Source organism: Pan paniscus, chromosome 3 (assembly GCF_029289425.2).
Source record: "Pan paniscus chromosome 3, NHGRI_mPanPan1-v2.0_pri, whole genome shotgun sequence".
In the NCBI taxonomy this organism is placed as follows: domain Eukaryota; kingdom Metazoa; phylum Chordata; class Mammalia; order Primates; family Hominidae; genus Pan; species Pan paniscus.
Genome location: NC_073252.2, coordinates 111,129,468 through 111,150,247, shown reverse-complemented (window position 1 = coordinate 111,150,247; position 20,780 = coordinate 111,129,468). Strand labels below are relative to the sequence as shown.

The following is a 20,780-nucleotide window of genomic DNA, read 5'->3' as shown; positions in this document are numbered from 1 at the left end:
AGAGCCTCATATCTAAAACTCAGAATAATGTAAGTGCGTGTGTACGTGTGTATGTAATTTTTTTTAATTATTGATGTTGTTATATAAGCAACCTACAAAAATTATCTCCTGACAGCCTTTTTGAAAAGAAAAATTAATTGCTCCACAAAGGAAAACATACTTCCTTTAGCTAATATTCTGCTCATTTTGACAAACTATAAATAAAGTTTACCAAAAATAGTCATCCATTTAAATTATTACTGGGAAAAAGCAATCGGGGGAGGAGGTTTAGTCTCCCACTGGATGAGGGTCAGTGATTCAGAAAATTATTCCAACAGTAATTTTTTATCTGATCAAGGCATTTTGTTACAGTAAGTGTAAGTTCCCCAACCACACCTAACCTGTTGCTAGTGCTCAAGAACTACCTTCACAAATCAAACATGGAAGCCACTTGGGGCAGGGTCATCTGGAAGAGGAACCAAGGTTCCAGATGGAACAGACCTCCTACCCATCCAAAAAAACAGTTTAAAGCACCAGTTTCTAGATGGGCCAGTAAACAAATGCCTGACTGCCCCATGTAATAGGCCAATCAGTCCTACTGGTTCTTTAACAACTGGAAAGAGGTCCCTGCTGTGTAATGAGATTATGGAGCACATGATAGATTAGTGACCTTTTGAATTAGGACAAGCAACATGAACTCACTAACAAATTCCCCCTTATATTAGAGAGGCTATGCTAAGGGTGTCAGCCATTTGACAAATACAGTTGAAGTGCAGATGGAAATACCAACTATAAAGCTTCATTCTTCAGTGTTCCACAGCTGAGTCTGAGAATTCACATCTGGCTTGAATATTCTGAAAGCATCCAATAATCTTAGTCAACAACTACATAAAAAAACTTTTCTAATTTGGATTTATACTTCTGTTTTAAACCGTATTTGAAAAAAAAAAAAAAAGCTTTTTAGATTCATTGACCAATTGACCAATCAGCGAAGGCATATGAGTGAAACAGGTTTGGGACATAAACAAAACTCCTATTTCTTTAATTCTTAATCCTATTTTAATTGTGTAAAAGATTGTTGTATTCACATAGCACAGGGGTTTGGAGATAAGCAGAGCGGTCAGTTTGACCTGGGATAGCTCATTTAGGAGCTATGTAGATTCAAGCAGGAAGGGTTTTTTAAAACCCATCTGGACATCAGTGTCATCTTTAATATGGAATCATAAACTATCTACTCATCACGTTATTGTGAAGATAAAATTAGATAATCTATGTAGAACTCTATGTAGACTAGCATGTAGATATACTAATCTCTCAATGAATATTAACTACTATTTATTATTATTATTGAAAAATGCAATTCCAATGGGATGAACTATTTTTTCTAATAAATAATTTTTCTATAAATAAATTGTTCCATTTATTTAACAAAACATCATGTGTTCAAACGGGTTTGATTGAGGTAGACTTCATCACAATGCCACAGAAGACCCCTATTTGACTGTCATTCTATTAGTATCATTTCCCCTCATATGACCTTCTAAAAAGGACCAGAATTCCTTCACACATTAGGAGATAAGTGACTCTGGGATAATCGCAGTGTGTTAGTTTTGGTAATGTAGTTGGGTGTGCACACATCTGGCAGTACTCTGCTTTGCTGTGTCAGTTTGATCAGCTACTCTCTTCAGTTAAGAATGAAGTGTATGCCTTTGACACTAAATGAAGATAACTGGCTCTTATGGGATATTGGTGGCTAGATTAGCACTATGCCATAAATAGCTAAGCATTCAAACCAAAACCCAGTCACCACTCATCCCCAAACCTCAGTATATGAACTTATTCTGAGTCTTGGAGTATAGTAATGTGTTACTCATGAACATTTTATCAATGCTATTTAAATGCTCATTTCAGAATAATCTAAAATTATGGAAACAAATGGCTAATTCACATTAAGGCTTTTCATAGTCCCTGCTATGAATCATAGACTGTGTGGAAAGTGTTGCCAATTTCTGAATTCTCAAAGTACAGTCTCTGTACTTTATTGGGACAGAGGAATGACCTATAAGAATGCCGTATGAACCATTATGATACCTCTTTCCTCTTCACATTGAACAGAACTGACGTTTATAGGCTATTTATACAGTCTCTTTTGAACACCTTTTCTCCACAAATGATAATATGTGGTAGATCAAGCCAAGAATAAATCATGTAGACAATTATTAAACATATGTACTATAGTTCATGGCAACAACGTATACATAGATCAAATTCATATGTAGGGCTAGTCTTCTGAATTTGACTGACTTCACAGAACACTGAAAGTATTTACTGTGTCAACTTTACAGAAAATACTATTTAAGCATGCCAGGCTATACACAATCTAATACAAGTTTAACTGAATGAGAGAACATTAAAGCAGACTGCTGTAGTCTGAATGTTTGTGTCTTCCTCAAAATTCCTAAGTCGAAATCTAATCACCAATGCAATGGCTTTAGGAGCTGGGGCCTTTGGAAGGTGATTTGGCAATGAGGGCAGAGTCTTCATGAATGGAATTAGTGCCCATATAAAAGACGCCCCAGAAGGCTGCCTTGCCTTTTCCACCATGTGAGGACACAGAGAGAAGGCATCATCTGTGAACAAGGAAATGGGCCTTCATCAGACACCAAATCAGCTGACGGCTTGATCTTCAATTTCCTAGCTTCCAGAACTGTGAGAAATAAATTTCTGTTGTTTTTAAACTACTCACTCTAAGGTATTTTGTTATATCAGCCCAAAAGTACAAAGACAGACATTCACATTAATTTAATAGCAGTATGAATATCTCTAGCAGTTCTAATGGCATCTCTAAACTACTAAAATAATGGAAAGTATCTATACTTATTCTAATTTCTTTCCTTCCTGATTTTCATTTTAAATTATTGGCCATTGGGTGTATTGCCACCCTTCTGCACTTATTACAAGACAGTGCTATGGAGTAAGAGAGAAAGGCATCCCGCCACCATACCCTCGGAATTCTGGGCAAGCATTTAGAACATCTGAAAAAGGGATTCTTTAGGGATAAGCATTAAACAAAAAGAGGACCAAAATCTTGACATAGAAAATACTAAATTTCTCATATATAGTTCTCCTAATGTTTTGAATTTAAGTTTTCATTTTTTTTAAACTAGAATACCTCCCACCTAAACTGGGCTCAATTGGCCACATAGAAATACTTATTATTAAGAATGTTGTCAAATATTAGAATTACAGTAACCATTATATTATTACATTAAAATACTTGTAAAAAGGTACCACTTACTAGCACTGGGTGAAACATTCTAGAATGGTTCACAATTTCTTTTTAATTTCTTCCCATTTTTAGTATCGACACAGACCCTAACACTTAGCTCTGTTTCTATAGTTTTATTTCGAAAACACCCCTTTATTCCTTTAACTATGTGTGTTCTTTGAAGTGGCAGTGGCTATAATTGTGCTTATTTTGTAAGTAGGATGTGAAAGGTGGCCAGAAGTGAAATGGTTGGTCATGAGTCACTCTGTTTGCCAGTTAAAATGGACAAAGAAGACTGCACAGAAACCTGTGGCCAGACCAGGAAATGGAAAGGAGGGGAAAGTCTCAAATTTCTTGTTTAAGGATCTGAAAATCCAACAGAAGATCCAGAGCAAACTCAAAGTCAGCCTGCAAAGTGGACTACCTTAGTAATGTTATACTAGCATAACATTACGATCACCAATAAAATAAAAACCCAAAGAGACAAACCAGTTTTTAGCTGCTATGCAAAGTATTATGAGTGCCTGTATAAGTGTTCTAGATAATTGCAATCCTGGGTTATCCATACCAGCATCTCTTTCAGGTAAAGGCAGAAGGCTGAATATTTAGATACTTTCAAAAATTGTCCCTACTAGATTCGAATGTCTTGTTAATTTGGAGGCTTACTTCTTGGAATTTACTACTGATTGCAGAAATAATCTATAAACAGAGATATGGGGCAAATTTTCATAGGTAAAATGAGTGATTAAACATATATATACAATAGGAGAAGGACACAGGCTCAGTCATCAAAACAAGATGGATTCCAAAATGCAAGCTGCAGCTGGCTAAGGCTGAAAGCATAAGGACAACCATGTCAGAGTCCACTCACAATGGTTATGGCTCTGCACTGCAACAAATCACTCAACAGTTTCCTAATCTTTACTGTAATTTGGAATTATATGCCTGAGGCTGTTGCATCCAGAATGCCTGTGTATCCCCTTCCTTTATACTCACACATTAGCCATAATTTACGGCTCTGTACTACTGTTCACCCACTCATAGGGTTTACTCTTCTAACAAAATTACACTGATCTCTTGCCCTTCTACAGAATCCTGTAGAGTTTCTTTTTGGCAATTGCACAACATATTTATATTTTACTTATAATATGTGTGAGTATACCTATAATATTTCTGTAGATTGCTCATTACTTTTTTCTTAGATAGAAATGTCTGCTCAGATTATGAATTCCATGTAAGTATCAATCATTGGCTTTTAGCCTAGCCATGCCATAGCACCTAACACACTGCTATACACTCAGCAAACCAATACCAATTGTTGAATTGGGGGAACTTTCCTATGTGTTCGGAAGAAACACCTAAATTAAACTGAGCAAAACAAGCTGATTCTTAGAAACTGAATTTCATTAAGCAAATGCTAGAAATCAAGGTCTTTGTCTTAATGACTACAAACACAAATTAGTGTGTGGAAGAAGATGATAGTTGTCTGTGAGTTAACAGAAAAACATGAATAAAAACCAGGTCTCATGACTAAGAAGATGCTCACCCTGTAGACTGTGGTATATTATTATCTAGAACATATTTTCCCTTCTCCCTGCAGCTTTTTAAAAATGACCCTCCCTACGGGTTGGGATGTAGGCATGAATTTCAAAGAAAAAGAAATACCCTATCATATTTATTTGGTCTCGAGTACATAAAAAATTTAAACTTTTTCTATCAAAAGATTGTCTCCTTTGGTAGCAATCCCACCTCTGCTCTATCTAGTAAAAGGAAATTGAAATGGTAACTTTATTTGTTGTGATGTATCCGACCAGTGTCCAATGAGATAAAAATAGGCAGAGATTTTGTTTCTGCCTCCAACAGGAATTAGAACAGAATACAAGCAAGAAAGAAGTAAAGCTGTAAGCATATTTATAATTTAGCATGCTCTGAATCAGGACAAGACAGAAACAAATACAGATTAAAATTTCAAGTCTATTTTAATGTGCAATCAAATGTCTCTTTAGAAACTTTATCAAGAAGGAAAAAGAAACCTCCAACACTTCAGAAAAGAGTGTATGGAAAAGAACTTTTAATAGAACAACTACTGAGAATATCATACTAACAAAATTTTCTCAAGAGAATAATTAGAGCTAAAATGGTGAAAGTAGGGTGAACTTTTTATGGTGGCTTAATTTAACACGCCTAAGCCACATGAAGGCAGCTGTTTACTTAAGTTTTGTTTCTTACATTTTTGTGAATTTTCAAAGTCCAACATGTTGTCTACATGGACTGATGGATACATCTACAACAACATAGCACAAAACATAATGGAAGCAAAAGAAGTTTCCCTTCTTTTGGGAATGCTGCTTGGGAGAGTATCATAGATAGCCATGAAAGAAGTTACTTTTCCATGTTATTCCCATAGATAAGAGTGAGCATTTTTGGAAATGTGATCAACTGACGCAAAATGGCAGCAACACTGGAAGGAAGAATCAGGAGGATATCTTAGAAGATAACCACAGAATCTTTGCAAGAGACACAGAAGACTACCTTACACCTGGTTTCCACAGGAGAAATGGCTCAAAATATGTTATTAGTTGAACAGTAGGAAAAATGTCTATGGTCTCTTCAGCACCATCTGTATGTAGTCTCTGAGTCTCCAGTTTCTCATCTATGAAACTGGGATAATAATATTCAATGAGAGTTATTCTGAAGATCAAATAAGATAGCATATGAAAGCAGTTCTAGATTCCAGACATAAGAGTAAGATTAAAAGAAATGTTGTTCTCAATTTTCTTGTGTCATTGCTGCTGCCATCTAGACTTAAACAAATGTTACTGTAAGAGCCAAGTAATAAACTAACACATCTAATCAAAATTAAAGATTCTTCTTTCTAAGATAACTCAACTTTATGACTGTTGACCACATTCTAAGGCAATGGTTCCGTTCATTTATTTATTTATCTATCTATTTATTCATTTATTTATTTATTTAGTCTCACTGTGTCATGCAGGCTGGAGTGCAGTGGCAAGATCATGGCTTACTATGACCTCACCCTCCGGGGTTGGGTATCCCCAGCAGTCCCCAGTAGCTGGGACTACTGGCATGTACAACCATGCCTGGCTAATTTTTTATTTTTATTTATTTTTTTAGATACAGGGTCTTGCTATCTTGCCTAGGCTGGTCTCAAACTCCTGGGGTCAAGCAATCCTCCTGCCTCAGCCTCCCAAAGTGCTGGGGTTACAGGTGTGAGCCACTGCACCTGGCTAAGACAATGGTTCTAAACTTGAGTATGCATAAGAAAGAGTTGGGAGCCTGTTAAAAATCCTCAAAGGTTCTGATACACAGCAGGTCTGAAGTGGGTCCTAAGAAGTGAATTATTTTAGCAGACAACCCAGGTAATTCTGGTAGTTGTGGTCAGCAGACAGCACTTTGAAATATGCTGCTCTAAAAAGGATAAATTAGTTATTACTAAGACATGAAATTATCAGTGAAAAAATTAATATCATAAAGGTGAGTAAATAGAAACAGAGAGGAAGACATTGAAAGAAAATCACAGAATACCAGGTTATAAGGTATTTTTCTTTCCAATAAAAATTTCCAGCATCCCTGACAGATGGTCATTTTAAATACCTTCAGTGATGGGGAATTACTGTCTTCAGGCAACACATGCTATTTTGGGTTATAAGTTGGTATTTTATAAAGGGCAAATGGTAAGTTATTTGAAAGACTGAAGAAATAGGGATATTATTCAGAATAAATTATACATGGAAGCCTGTCTAGATATCAGTGAACTAGATAAGGCATCAAATTTAAATTCAAAATTAATTGACTCCAATACTATTTGGACACCCAAATGTTGGATCTACTACCTGATTTCACTAAAAAGGGCATAGTTTCTTTGGCTGCTATAAAAATAAACCTTTTAATAAGTACCTCATTCACATTTCTATGGTACAACATTTTAACCACACATCTGGCAACATTTTCCTCCTTCATCTCTCTATTTAGGCAGTGGCCTAAACAGCCATTAAATATGTGTGTGTGTGTGTGTGTGTGTGTGTGTGTACCTTCAAAATATTTTGCAATGCTTATGAATATCTTAGTGATCCAGATCAAAGCATCTTCAATAAATATAAGGTACCCTATAAAGCCATTTTATCCTACTACTCTGTTGAAAATAATGGTGCTGATATTTTATTTTTATCTTCATATCATTATTCCACTAAATGGGAAAAACAGTTAGTAAACCATTTACTCATGTACATGTTTTAGAAGAACTCACAAGCCTAGTGGTTTCAGATGGCTGTCACCTGTGATTGATGCTTGGGCATTCCCATTTCCAATTATGTAAATTACCAAAATCTCCTACAGCGTCTTTTAGTATAAATCCACTGCTATGTTATTGCTACAAATTTGGAAAGTGTGTGGAGCTGCACACAAAAATATGGTCTTGGATTATTTTAATCTAATCTGTCAAAATAGTGGAATAGTGGAATAAGTTTTATAGTCTCATGCCTGTAATGCCAGCATTTTGAGAGGATGAGAGAGAATTGCTTGAGACCAGGAGTTCAAGACCAGCCTGGGTTCCTTAGGGAGACTGTCTCTACTAAAGTTAAAAAAACAAAAATAGCCAGCTGTGGTGGCACATGCCTGCAGTCCCAGCTACAAGGGAGGCTGAGGCAGGAAGATCGCTTGAGCCAGGTGGGTTGATGCTGCAGTGAGCCATGATCACACCACTGTACTCCAGCCTGGGTGACAGAATAAGACCCTGCCTCAAAAAATATAAAAATCTTTATAGAGTTGTCTGGGATTTAGAGTAGGCTCAAAGCTGTCTTACACGGATACATTTCACATAGCTACCAATGCTTCTTTTTAGTCCTGGATTCCAGTTGAGAATTAGAATAGCCCCCACTTCCTCTTCGCCACTGAACCACCACTAGAACATCAATCCCAAATCTGCACCTTGGGCAATATCTGTTAGTATGAAATATCTTGGCCCTAAGAAAACTTTGTTGGAAGTATCAGATGAAGGTTTTCATGACTACTTTAACAACATTACTACCTACAATTTATTTTCTTTGGGTACTAAAGAGTATCCAATAATAAACAAGTCTTTCTCTCTCTCTCCAAAGGTATCTTTGTGTTCAAGCTGGAGAATGAGAAAGGCAGCCACTGACCTACAGGAGGGGGCCTGGTACTATCAGCTAGGCCTCAGTGTTCTCCTATTGAACATAAAAAATTTCTCAAAGCATCAACATCAGACAAGGCCACTCTGACCATGACAGAGTAAAACCAAAACAGCACCACTCCCATATCATGTCTGAACACAGACAAAACAAAGACGTTGTCCAAGACACGAAATACCAAACATCTCCCTCTCTTGCCAGATGAGATTGCTGCCTCCTTGCAACTATAGCTTTAGTAACGCTCTAGCCTGTTCTCCTGTAGATAAGACTTACTGGGATACACAATCGTAGAATTGTTCCTGCTTTCTGGGAGTACCCCATCCCCAGAGTGAGCCACCACTCTCTTGAACCCTCTTTCAAATTACTCAACTGAAGCCCGTATCCTGTGCATTCTTCCTGGCACCCGTTTACTGAGATGCCCCCACGGTTCCCCATGATGTGTATCCTCCTCGCGGCAATGAGTCATAAACCCATCATGTTCAACCACCAGTGTACTCCTTGTGGTTTCTGAGTGGAGAGCACCGACAAGCTCACTTACTGAAGCCAAAATAGACAATCTTAAGTAAAGCTCAAAGAATTTCTATTCTCAACACACTCAGTAAAATTTTGACATAAATAAATTCCTCCTTGAGCTTGTTTTCTCACATTGTAGGTCTGGTGGCAAAAGACCCTTTAGCTCTGTCCCTCAGAAGAGGTACTTTTGGAAGGTACAGAATAAACAAGTAAATTACAGCCCATCTGTTACGTATTTACTAGAGATAGACGCATGATTTCAAGGAATATGATTCAGTAGGATAGATCCACACCCAGGCCATAGTGAGCTTGGTGGTCCGTAATCCTGGATGCTTAAGTAGAATCCCACAGCAGATTCAATGTAAACCTCTAGTAGAAAAACAAACAACCGAATTGAAGTGATGTGACATTGACTCTACTCCAATTTTTGCTTTCTCAGCTTTTATGCTTATTAGGGATACTTATCTCTTTATCATTAATGTCCTCATCAAGGCACATTTAATGGTCTAGTGTTTAAATATGAAAATGTAAGTTTCTTGCTGTGCAAAATAATGTGAAACAATAATATAAAGACCTAAGGTACATTTATGTAAATCTCAATGATTTTTTGAGATAAAAAAGTTTCCAATTATAGCATATAACTTTTGACATTTTGAAAAATGACTACTAGCCTTTGCAAAGCACCAATATTGGATTCTGTCATTTCTGCCTCTCTCAAAAGTATAAACAGATTTTTCTCTTAAAAGGCTTATTGCAATAAACAAATTCCATTTAAGAGAATAACACCTGAAAGTTATTGCCATTGACTATATGTTTTAAATACTGTTCAAATAATCATATATACATTATTTCTAATCCTCACAAAATATTCTATATATAATTATTCTCATTTTACAGATGAATCCCTGGATTCATTAAATGAGAAATTAAATGATGTGCTCCAAACACACAAAATTAAAGGGTAGAACTGAGATTCAGACCCACTTATGTCTGACTGACTAGGCAAGCTGAGGGATGTGTATGTGTGTGTTTATGTGTGTGCGTCCCCTAATCTATTATGTAATTAGCATTTTTTTCAAAAGCAATTTCTTTTAGGTGAAACTCCTTTTAACACTCAATATTCATGGTGCTCTAACACACACATTCAAAACTTGCTCTTTCATTTTGGATGCAAGTTTGGAAAAAGACTTACTCCTAAAATAAATTTATTTGAGAAAATTCAGCTTAAAGATATGATAGTTATTACATAGGATGATTTCGTTGTCTCTACCTCCTCAAAGACTTTAAAATGGCTTTGGTCATGTGAAGTTAGTATCATCATTCAGAGCTCAAAAATCTCAAGATTCATTCTCCACCCCTTTAATAGTCCTGAGTATATTGTTTCTAAAGCACCACAGGGACTTTAGAGAGAAAATATGGGATTTTGAAATGATAATGTGAATTAAAACAAAAATTCCTTTTTTTCTTTTTTTCCCTCTCTTTTGCTTGCTCGCGCTCTCTCTTCTATTTTCTTTTTCTTTTTTTATGTTGTTCAATTAGCTAACATTCTATAAAAATGCCCTCAAGGTCTAGAGGATCTGGAATGCTTAGGTACAAAAGGAAAAGGACATTCTACCAATGTTCCTGCTTGCCCTGAATTATCCTTTTGCCTGTTATCAGATTGCATCACTATCTCTACGCTATGATTAAAAATCATCACATGCTTATTTCTATCAAATTGCATGATACCATACAAATATACTACTCCCTTGTTTGCTGATACAGTGATCTTTTAAATATCAGAGGTTGCAAATTATTTACAATCTTTAGATTATAAAACATTTAGTACACTAGACATCTAGAATTTTGAAACACAATGCAACTTCATTAGCAAAATGAAAAATATTCATTTGTTCATGCTTATTATTTTTGCAATCTGCTTATTCAAAATCCAAAACCATCTAATGTTGAAAGCCATTTACATTACAATCATATCTAATATCCTGCCCATATTATTGCTCCAGGAAATAAATGCATTTTAGGAGAATTTATTTATAGAGCATCTCTTTCAGAGGTGAGGCTCAGGGAAGCTCTGTGAGGCTGCAACAGTTTACCAGAAGGAGTCAGGCCATAAAGAAAGAAGTGCTGGCATTGGGTGGGGCTGAATAGTTTGCATCTTTTCCCACTGTTTCTCGCTGCTATCATTTCCATGAAAATCGAGGGTGTGGGAATGTATGCCACAGTAAGAAATCCTACAGACTGCTTTGTGTGCCCAAGAGCCCCCACCCCATAACATCTTTAGCTGTTTTTCTTATTATTGAAAGAGCTATCACACTAATGTCTGGGAAAACTGCAGAGGAGCTAAGCAAGCCAAAGAAATATCATGCTGGGGATGATATTTCTCCTGTCACAGCAGTCTTTTCTCCTTAGGAGGAATACACTTAGCATGAAACCAAAAGGCTTTTGCTGTCTAGCCATCTCAGGATCATCATAGAGCAAACGCATCTGGCCAAAAATCTGCCTTTTGCTTCACAATCCACGTTGCTTAACACTCTTCCTTTTACACACTAAAAATAAAACGACTCTCTCTACCCAGTTAACACCAGAAGAATCCATCAGTGGCCACGGTCCTCAGTAATCCACATGTGGAACACACCTTATCTCTATTCACTTCACCATGCTCCAGTCAGTGTATCCATTATGAGCCATGGCTCCTTTACTATTCTCAAAAAGCAGCAGTTTGCACCTGCCTCTTTAAAAAGCAAGGCTTGGCACTGTTATCGTCTACAGTTACTCATAATGCTCCACGGTTTCCATAGCCTTGCTGATATTACACACTCACACATGCACACACATACATATTTATACACAGACATTCCTAATTCCGGCGATTTACCTTCTTGGGTCTTTTTCTCCTCTGACTACTGCCGTTGAACTTCTCTCCACTGTCGCTTTTCTGAGCTGCATCTTCGTTCATCATTTTGAACAGTTTGGAAAGAAAATATCTCTGCCATCAAACCGTGCCGCCTGTACAGACCACTAGCGAGTATGCACTTACTGGAGGAAAGCAGGAGGAGGAGGAGGGGTGGGGAAGGGGCGCGCACTGGGAGGGTAAGGACGGTGACGTTGCCATGGCAGCAGCTGCCACAACTGTTTATCTGACTGCATTGTTAAATCTGATTCAACCAATTACCATCAGGAACCGGTTACAATGAAGAAAGCCTTGAAAAAAGAATGCCAGGGACTCGAATGATTTGGGGACTCTGCTGGTTGGTTTCTGACACACCCTTGATAGGATCAGCTCTCAACCTACACACAAAACCTGTACTTAATTTTCTTCCTACAGGTACTTCAACACGGAACAGATACAATGCATAATGAGAAAACTGTAACATTCTAGAATGTGTCTCTGAACCTGAAGAGGTACATTTAGCCAGTCAAGAGGCTACTTAAGGAAAAGGATTGGTTATTAATATCCTAAAGTGAATATAAGAAAGCTATGTTTTTCAGATGTCATTCACTTGGTTTAAAATATAATCTTTTGAAACTACGCTCAAGGATGACTTCTGTCATAAAGCCTTGAGAACAGCTTCTCCAACCTCCAGATAACCCCAACCACTCTCTTCTCCTGTGCCTTCTCTTTCCAATGTAAGCTTCTGACAGAATACCTGTGACAATGTATTACACAACTGCCCAGATACCTAACCATCTTTTCTTGATAGGCCAAGAGCTTTAGATCAGGAGTGTGTGTGTGTGTGTGTGTGCGTGTGTGTGTGTGTGTGTGTGTGTCTGGGTAGGGGGAGAACTGAATTTCCCAGAACCAAGCATAATCCATGGCACATTAAAGGCAGTTAATCAAGGCTTGTTAAATATCTAAGACACTATCAGTAATAAAAACATAAAAAACTAATGGAGTTACAATATTTTATAACTTATCTCAAAAGTTTTCTTAACCCAATTGTGTCTATTGACTGATGAATAAAACACAATCCCTCCTCTCAAGGGGTGCATACTATAAAGTTCTGGAATTCTTCTTGATTTTAAAAAAATGGGGCTTGTTTTTATAATAAGAAACCCAAATTCACATTGATTAAGGTGGCCATACTTGTATATTTAAAAATATTAACTTGTAGGCTGGGCGCAGTGGCTCATGCCTGTAATCCCAGCATTTTGGGAGGCCAAGGCAGGTGGATCGCGAGGTGAGGAGCTCGACAACAGCCTGGCCAACGTGATGAAACCCTGCCTCTACTAAAAATACAAAAAAAAAAAAAAAATTAGCCAGGTGTGGGGAGGCTGGGGCAGGAGAATTGCTTGAACTCGGGAGGCGAAGGTTGCAGTGAGCCAAGATTGCCCCCAGTGCACTCCAGCCTCGGTGACAGAGCAAGACTCCGCCTTGGAAAAAAAAAAAAAAAATATATATATATATATATATATATATACATATATATATATACTTGTAGATGCAACCAGAACCTAATATACTTTGTACAAATGCACATATGTATATTCTAAACACTTGCCCTTATTCCCAGACAATGAACATAAAGTATAATACACAGCATACTTAGAAGTAAAAATAGAGTAAGGATTCAACCAACAAGATAGTGTATATAAATGCACTTTGAAATTGGAAGGTGCCTATGTAAATGTGTTGCTATTGCTAATCTTATTATTATTACAAATATAGACAGTTTTCAACTCTGAAAGTGTACCTTAAGAAACATATTTATGTGAAAATGACTGCAGCAGTTGAGAACTCACCTTTCCATCAGACAGAGCAACAAAAATTCACCTTTTTCCCCACTGCTGTTAGGATTGCTCCTTCTCTCTGCCTTACCACCCTAAGGCCCCTCCACGTCGTCATCTAGAGTCAACTCTGTTTTGCTGCCCCTCACTCCCTCCACCCTCCTCCTGTTTCAGCAGACCCATTCCACCAATGCCATTCTCTCACCATTGCTTCAGTGGTATCTTGGATCACACAGCCAGGCTAAAGAGGCAAAGGTTCTCTTTTTTTTAAAACAAAACCCCAAAGAGCTTCTACAGAAGCCTCCAGAAGCCCAACTCCCACTGTGGTCAGAGCCCCCACTGAAATCCCCATGCCATTTCCTACTCCCCAACCACCTGCTCTCCCAACCCCTCACTCATTCCCTCACCTCATCCCATTAGATGCCCCTTTCTTGACCTTTCTTGGGAGCAGCCTCAGCTTGGACACATTCAGTTACTCGATAAATATTTATTGGATGACTATCATGTGCCAGGAACTGAGCACTAGAGGCACATTGCGCTAACTACTGCGGATATCATGATAAACAAAACAGGCAACATTTTTGCAGTCATAGTGCTTACATTCTAACAGTGGAACTAGGTGGTAAACAAAAATAATAGTGACAAATGCTCTGGGGAAAAAAAGTAGAATAAGGAGTGATGAGAGACACATGTTACTGTGCTTAGCACACAAGGTGCTAAGGAATGCTCTTTAGAAATCTGAATGAAGGGACCAAGCCAAGCAATTACCTGAAGGAAGAATATTCTAGGCAAACAGAATAGCAGTTCAAAGGTCCTGAGATGGGAACTTCTTGGCAAAAATGTTGAGGAAACTATTATACCACGAAAAGAAGAAGCAAAATGGAAAACCTTTGTCGCAACTGGATCTATAGGAGAGAGATGCTGTTAATGTTCTTCTTTGTCAGTTGAAGTCAGAACATGTTTTTAAATCAATGTGTTTGGTAGCCCAATTAGTAATAGAATCATTGCTTTGACATCACCTCTGCAATGCAAATTGAAAACAAATGTACTTCGTATTTCAACAATTTATGAATTAGTAACTTCTGATTATGTTCTGACAGCCTTTGTAACAATGCCTCCTCTGTCAACATTCAAACATACAGTGTATGGTTGTAAATTCTCAGATTCTGGCTTCTCAATTTGACAGTCTGCTATACCCTGCTGGCTGCTTGTGTATCTTAGTGTGTTGGTGCTGCTATAACAAAATACCTGAGACGAGGTAATTTATAAATAATAGAAATTTATTTGTCACAGTTCTGAGGCTGGGAAGTTCCAAGATCAAGGCACCAGCAGGCTCACTGTCTGGTGAGGGCCAGGTCTCTTCTTCCCAGATGGCATACTGAACACTGTCCTCACATGGCAGAAGGAAAGAAAAGCAAAAAGGGCCTACCTAGTTCCCTCCAGCCCTTTTATAAGGCCACTTATCCCATTCAAGAGGGCTCTACCCTCGTGACTTAATCACCTCCTAAAAGCCCAATCCCCTAACACCATCAGATTGGGGAGTAAGTTTCAACATGATTTTGGAGGACACAAATATTCAAGCCATAGCAGCGTCATTCCGAAATATTACTTAAACTTGTATACAATGCACTTCCTGTACAAAGTATTGCCCAAATGCTATACAGTATAACATAGATGTAAACATCTAAATTCTGTATAAAATAAAAATCCCAGCCAGTAGTTAAACAGGTGCCGGTAGTATTGTATCAATTACAACACCGGGGGTAAATAACTCTCTGACATTTTCTATAGAAAATGTCAAGATGTTATAAGTGTTTGGGCAGTCATCTTTCCTCTTCTGAAAGCTTTCCATTAATTTCCTTGTGCCTGTCTGCTGAGTATTCTTCACTTCCTATCCTAATGTACATTTTCCAGTGGGCATGTCCCTAACTGGACTCTAAGCTCCTTGAGGGCAGGATTAATATCTATCTTGGCATGCCACATAAAGCCTACTGCAGTGCATGGCATATAATAGGGGACTAGGAACTATTTTTAAATACAGTAAAGAAACATTTTCAGTACTTACTATGAGTTTTTATTTACAATTAGACATCTAAAAGATTATTTTTTTATTTCTTAGATTTTTCTTTCCCTTTATGTACTTTCTGATATCTAAGAGCTATATATAATTTTAAATAAGATTTTAACAGATATTTGAGAAAAGGGAGTTGCTGCAGGCATAATAGCAATGATGATAATACCTTACATTTGCATTTTATAATTCATAAAGCCCTTTTAGCTCCTGGAATGGAAGCTCCATGAGAACAGAGATCTTTGTTGTTCTGGTTGATATAATTCAAGTACCTATAAGAGTGCCAGCATATGACAGATACTCAATAAATACTAAGTGACTTTACGGGATTCTCATAACCACACAAGAAGGTTAGTGTCAACCACAGTACAGGTGATAAAACTGAAATAAAAAGTGGGTTTGGTGACTTGTCCAAAGTAAGAAAGTTAATAAGATATACAGCTTAAGTTCATCAGATTTGAAGGCTGTTTTTCTTTTATTAAATCATAGCTGGCTTCAGTGAAAAGCAGCCACTTAATAAAGTATAAGATGGACAAAGACTAAGATGGAAAATGCCAGGAACAGAAACCGCTGTCAGATGACAATGACCCAGGCAGAAATATGAAGATGTCTTTATTGGTTTTTTGTTAAGCATATTTTATAGGCATGGAGTTTTAGAGGTGATTATTCTAATTTTCATATGCCTATTCTAGTTTATTAAACCATGAGAGTTAATAGTATTAAGAGCTCTAACATACTATTTAAATTCATAACATTATTTGAGTGAGGTAAAGTTCTCTGAAGTATAAGCCTTGATGTCTTACAGGTAGATTATCTCCATTTGTGAGTCAAGAGTTGTCTGTTGTTACAAACACATTTTTTCACAGAAACTATGTTAAAAAATCTCAGTTCTCTAAAGCCCTCAAAAGGCTTTCCCACTCACTATTACTTACGGTAGAAAATCTTAACTTGGCAAAGATCCAATAGGGGACACCAAAGCATTTTTTTTTCCTTTTGGACACATAGCTAGACTACTGTTGTGGATTGAACTGTGTCCCCCTAAAAGATATGTTCAAGCCCTAATATCTAGCACCTGTAAATGTGACCTTATTTGGAAATAGGGTCTTTGCAGATGTAATCAAGTTAAGATGAGGTCATAATGAACTAGGGTGGGCTAACCCAATGACCAGGTGTCCTTATAAGAAAAACTAGTTGTAGAGACACACAGAGAGAAGATGGCCATGCAAAGACAGAGGCAGAAATTGGAGTGATGTAGCTACAAGGCAAGGGATGCCAATGATTGCCAGCAACCACTAAAAGCTGGGAAGAGGCAGGGGAGGGTCCTTCTCCAGAGCCTTCAGAAGGAACATAGCCCTGAAGACTCCGTGGTTTTGCACTTCTAGTCTTCATAACTGTGAGAGAATACAGTTCTGTTATTTTAAGCCACCCAGTTTGTAGTGCTTTGCTATGGCAACCCTAGGAAACTAGTACAGTCATATTTTCCATCCTCCCTTATAGTTGGTTGCAGCCTTGAGATTTAGTTCTAACCTGTAGAATGTAGGTGGAAGTGTATGCCACGTTGAAGCCTAGTTAATAAACCCTCCCATGAGTAATCTCTATTAATGTGCTAGCTCAATACACAGGCAGACAAAACCTAGAAGGTGGAAGAGCAAAGACTGGGGAAAGGCTGAATCCCTGAATTACTGTGTGGAGCAGAGTCCTTCTTATTCCCTTTTTTATTAAACCTCACAGGACACAAGTAACTTTTTCTCATGCAAGTTTAATCACTGAGATTATGGTGTTGTTTATGAAAACAGCTAGCCTATGGTAACTAACCATATCTACCCATGTTTTTAAGGGAATACATAGTTATATTTCCACTTTAGGATGTCTGTTATGTGAACGATACTCCCATTGCACCAACATTCTTAGCTATTGAAAATTGATCCTATGTCCTGTATTAAAGGCACTAGTCTGGTAAGAAAGGGAACCAAAAGGAATTACAGGGAGATGAGAAGAGATGAAGAGAAAAATATTGTTTATTAGGGGTGGGTAGCAAAAAGGAATGCCTGCCAGATCTATAGACTCACAATCCCAGAGCAGCTTCTGTCCACTTTCCTTTTCCTCCTGCCTCTCTTCCTCAATAAATCCTTTGTGCCCTTTTCTGTTGCCAAAAGTCATTGTTCTGACCATGGTAGTCTCCCTTCTTGACTCACTGAGAATGTAAAGACAGAATGCCTGCCTGTCTTACAAACAAACACATGACTTTTTTGACATTCCCTAAGAATTCTTTTTTCTCTCTTTTTTATACTTTTGTTATCAGTGGGGAAAAGATATGGAATATAAAGATAACAAAGAGAAAATCCAGCTTCCCAAAATTCACAATGAAAAAGCCCCTGGTCAACCAGGCACAGTGGCTCATGCCTGTAATCCCAGTGCTTTGGGGAGGGCAAAGCAGGAAGATCACTTAAGCCCAGGAATTCAAGACCAGCCTGAGCAACATAGTGAGACCCTGTCTCTCTCTTTTTTTTTTTAAAGCCCCTGGTATTTGTTGGAATGTACACAGAGTTGGGGTCAGATCTACTTCTGGGCCTGGGGACTGCTCTCCTCCAGTGCCCTCCCTGAATTGCCAAGTGTCTGTCCTAGTGTTAGTCTATACTTCTTCTTTTCCATAGAAGACCTGGAAGGACTCTATTTAGTAGTTCCACCTCCTTGGAAGCTAAAGTGAGGATCGTGGGCCAGGCAAGAGGCCTTTTTTATTTATTTCTCCCAGTTCTTAGTAGTTACACCATCAGCATCAGCAAGAAGTACTTCTTCTCCCTCCTTGAGATCCTTTTGTTCCTCTCACCTATGTCTTTCTCCTCTAAATTTATTTATTCCTTTATTCATCCAACAGATATTTGGGGGGTCACTGACTACTATATGCTGGACCCCATGCTAGTTGCTGGGGCTTTGGCATGAACTAGATAATCTTTTTCCTTACAGAGCTTACAATCTAAAGCTAGTGATGGTCATAGAACCAGAAATACAGTAACACCCTCTGTAGGAGATAAGGTATTACAGAAGCATAAAACAGGGGCACCAAACCTAGTCTGAAAGAACAAGAAAAGTCTCTGAGAGAAAGTGACTTGTAAACTGAGAAGATCTGAGCTGTAAATAGAAATTATCTAAATGAAAAGGAAGGTGTAAGTGGGAGTTAAAGAATAATTTGAGCAAAAACAACAGCACTGGAGAATGCCCTCTGGTGGAAAAGACCATGACATTGGCAGAACTGAGATGAGGCCCACATAGTTGAATGGTAGCTTCCAGCCAGGCCTGCAGTAGTGACTCCATCCTAGGCCTAAAAGTATCAGCAAGCATGCTTGTCCATAGACTATCAGTGTCCCACGTAGGTATCTGTTATTGACAAAACATTTGTGTCCCTGCAAAATTTACATGTTGAAATTCAAACCCCCAATGTGATGCTGTTGGAAGACAAGGCCTTTGGGAGGTGTATCAGTCAGAGTTCTCTAGAGAAATAGAACAAACAGGATATATAGCGATAAATAGATGAGGGGATTTATTATGGAAATTGGCTCATACCACTGCAGAGGCTGAGAAGTCCCACAATAAAACACCTGCAAGCTGGAGAACCAAGAAAGCTTGTGGTGTAATTCAGGCTGAGGCCAAAGGCCTGAGACTCCAAGAACCAGGGTGAGGGTGGAGAGGCTGGTGTAAGCCCTGGAGTCTGAAGGCCCAGAACTGGAAACTCTGATGTCTGAGGGCAGGAAGAGATGGATGTCCCAACTGAAGAAGGCAGAGAATTCATCCTTTGTCTCCCTTTTTGTTCTATCTGCACCTTCAATGGAGTAGATGGTGCTAGCCCACATCGGTGACAGTGAATCTTCTTTACTCAGTTGACTGATTCAAACGCTAATCTCTTCCAAGAAACTTTCTCACAGACACACTCAGAAATCATGTTTTACCAGCTATCTGGGTATTCCTTAACCCAGTCAAGTTGACACATAAAATTAACTATCAGAGTAGGTAATTAGGTCATAAGCGTGGACTGCTCATGAATGAGATTAGTGCCCTTAAGGAGAAACAGAAGAAAGATTATTTGTCTCTCAGCTATGTGAAGATACAACGAGAAGACAGTCATCTGCAAACCAGAAAGTGGGCCTGGGCCCTCACCAGACACTGACTCTGCCTGCACTTTGCCCTTGGACATTCCAGTCCTCAAACCTATGAGAAATAAACGTTTGTTGTTTAAGCCACCCAGTCTATAGTATTCTGTTACAGCAGCCTAAACTAATATAGTATCCATGTGTCATACCTAATCATTATTATATACCTTGTGAACCATGTAGTAAGATGGCCCTGTTAGCTTATGGAAAATATTTCCCTAAAACTAGGATGTTATATACTGGTGATATGGCTAAAAAGGGCAGATTTTGCAACCATGTAACATACTTCCTCTGAAGTTTCAGGGAATATGTTTGGAGATAGAAGAACCAGTCTAATGCCTAGGCAAGAAGAATTCCATGACCACCAAACTGAGCCCATCTCCCATGAAGAGCTGGAGAGATTTGAGAAGCCACACCCAGCAACATCCTCAGCCTGATATTACCAGTGGTTCCTTAGTAAAATATATCGTGTGTGCTTATTGCAGCACATTTAAATTAAACCAGAGGGGGGCATGGGAAGATGCCAGAGATGCAGGGAGTAAAGAGCTCAACAGGCCATGTTAAGGATTTGGGATTTAGACCTAAAAGCCATCAAAGCCATTTAATGGTTTAAAGAGAGAAGTGAAATGATAAAATCTGAAGTTTTTGTAAAGAGCATTCCTCATAAAGAGTTACTGAATGGGAACTAAGCAGCGAATGGATGTGATGAGAGGTATCTAAGAGTCTATAACAGCAGTCCTGTAGAGAGATGATGATGAGGGGTGGACAGATGCATTAGTCTGTCACCACCAAAAATGTTATATTCACAAGTCCTAGAAGGAAGTGAGAAACAAGAAGAGGACAGTGGGAAGGCATCTTGCCTAAACAGAAAGAGACCTCATCATCACAAAAGTCTCACATGGGGAAGG

General features: G+C 38.3%; 1 protein-coding gene across 25 annotated transcripts in view; it reads right to left on the bottom strand.

Moving 5' to 3' along the window:
• ANK2 (ankyrin 2) overlaps window positions 1–20,780 on the bottom strand; it is a 685,755-nt gene that overhangs the window by 321,021 nt on the left and 343,954 nt on the right. For 12 of the 25 annotated variants that reach the window (XM_055111731.2, XM_055111735.2, XM_055111759.2 and 9 more), the window contains exon 1: window positions 11,807–13,302. The exons of the other annotated variants lie outside the window; for them this stretch is intronic. In XM_055111731.2, the coding sequence (XP_054967706.2) occupies window positions 11,807–11,890 (84 nt within the window). In that variant the 5' untranslated portion in view covers window positions 11,891–13,302. Of the gene's footprint in view, window positions 1–11,806; window positions 13,303–20,780 lie in introns of those variants that run through there. 25 annotated transcript variants of the gene reach the window in all.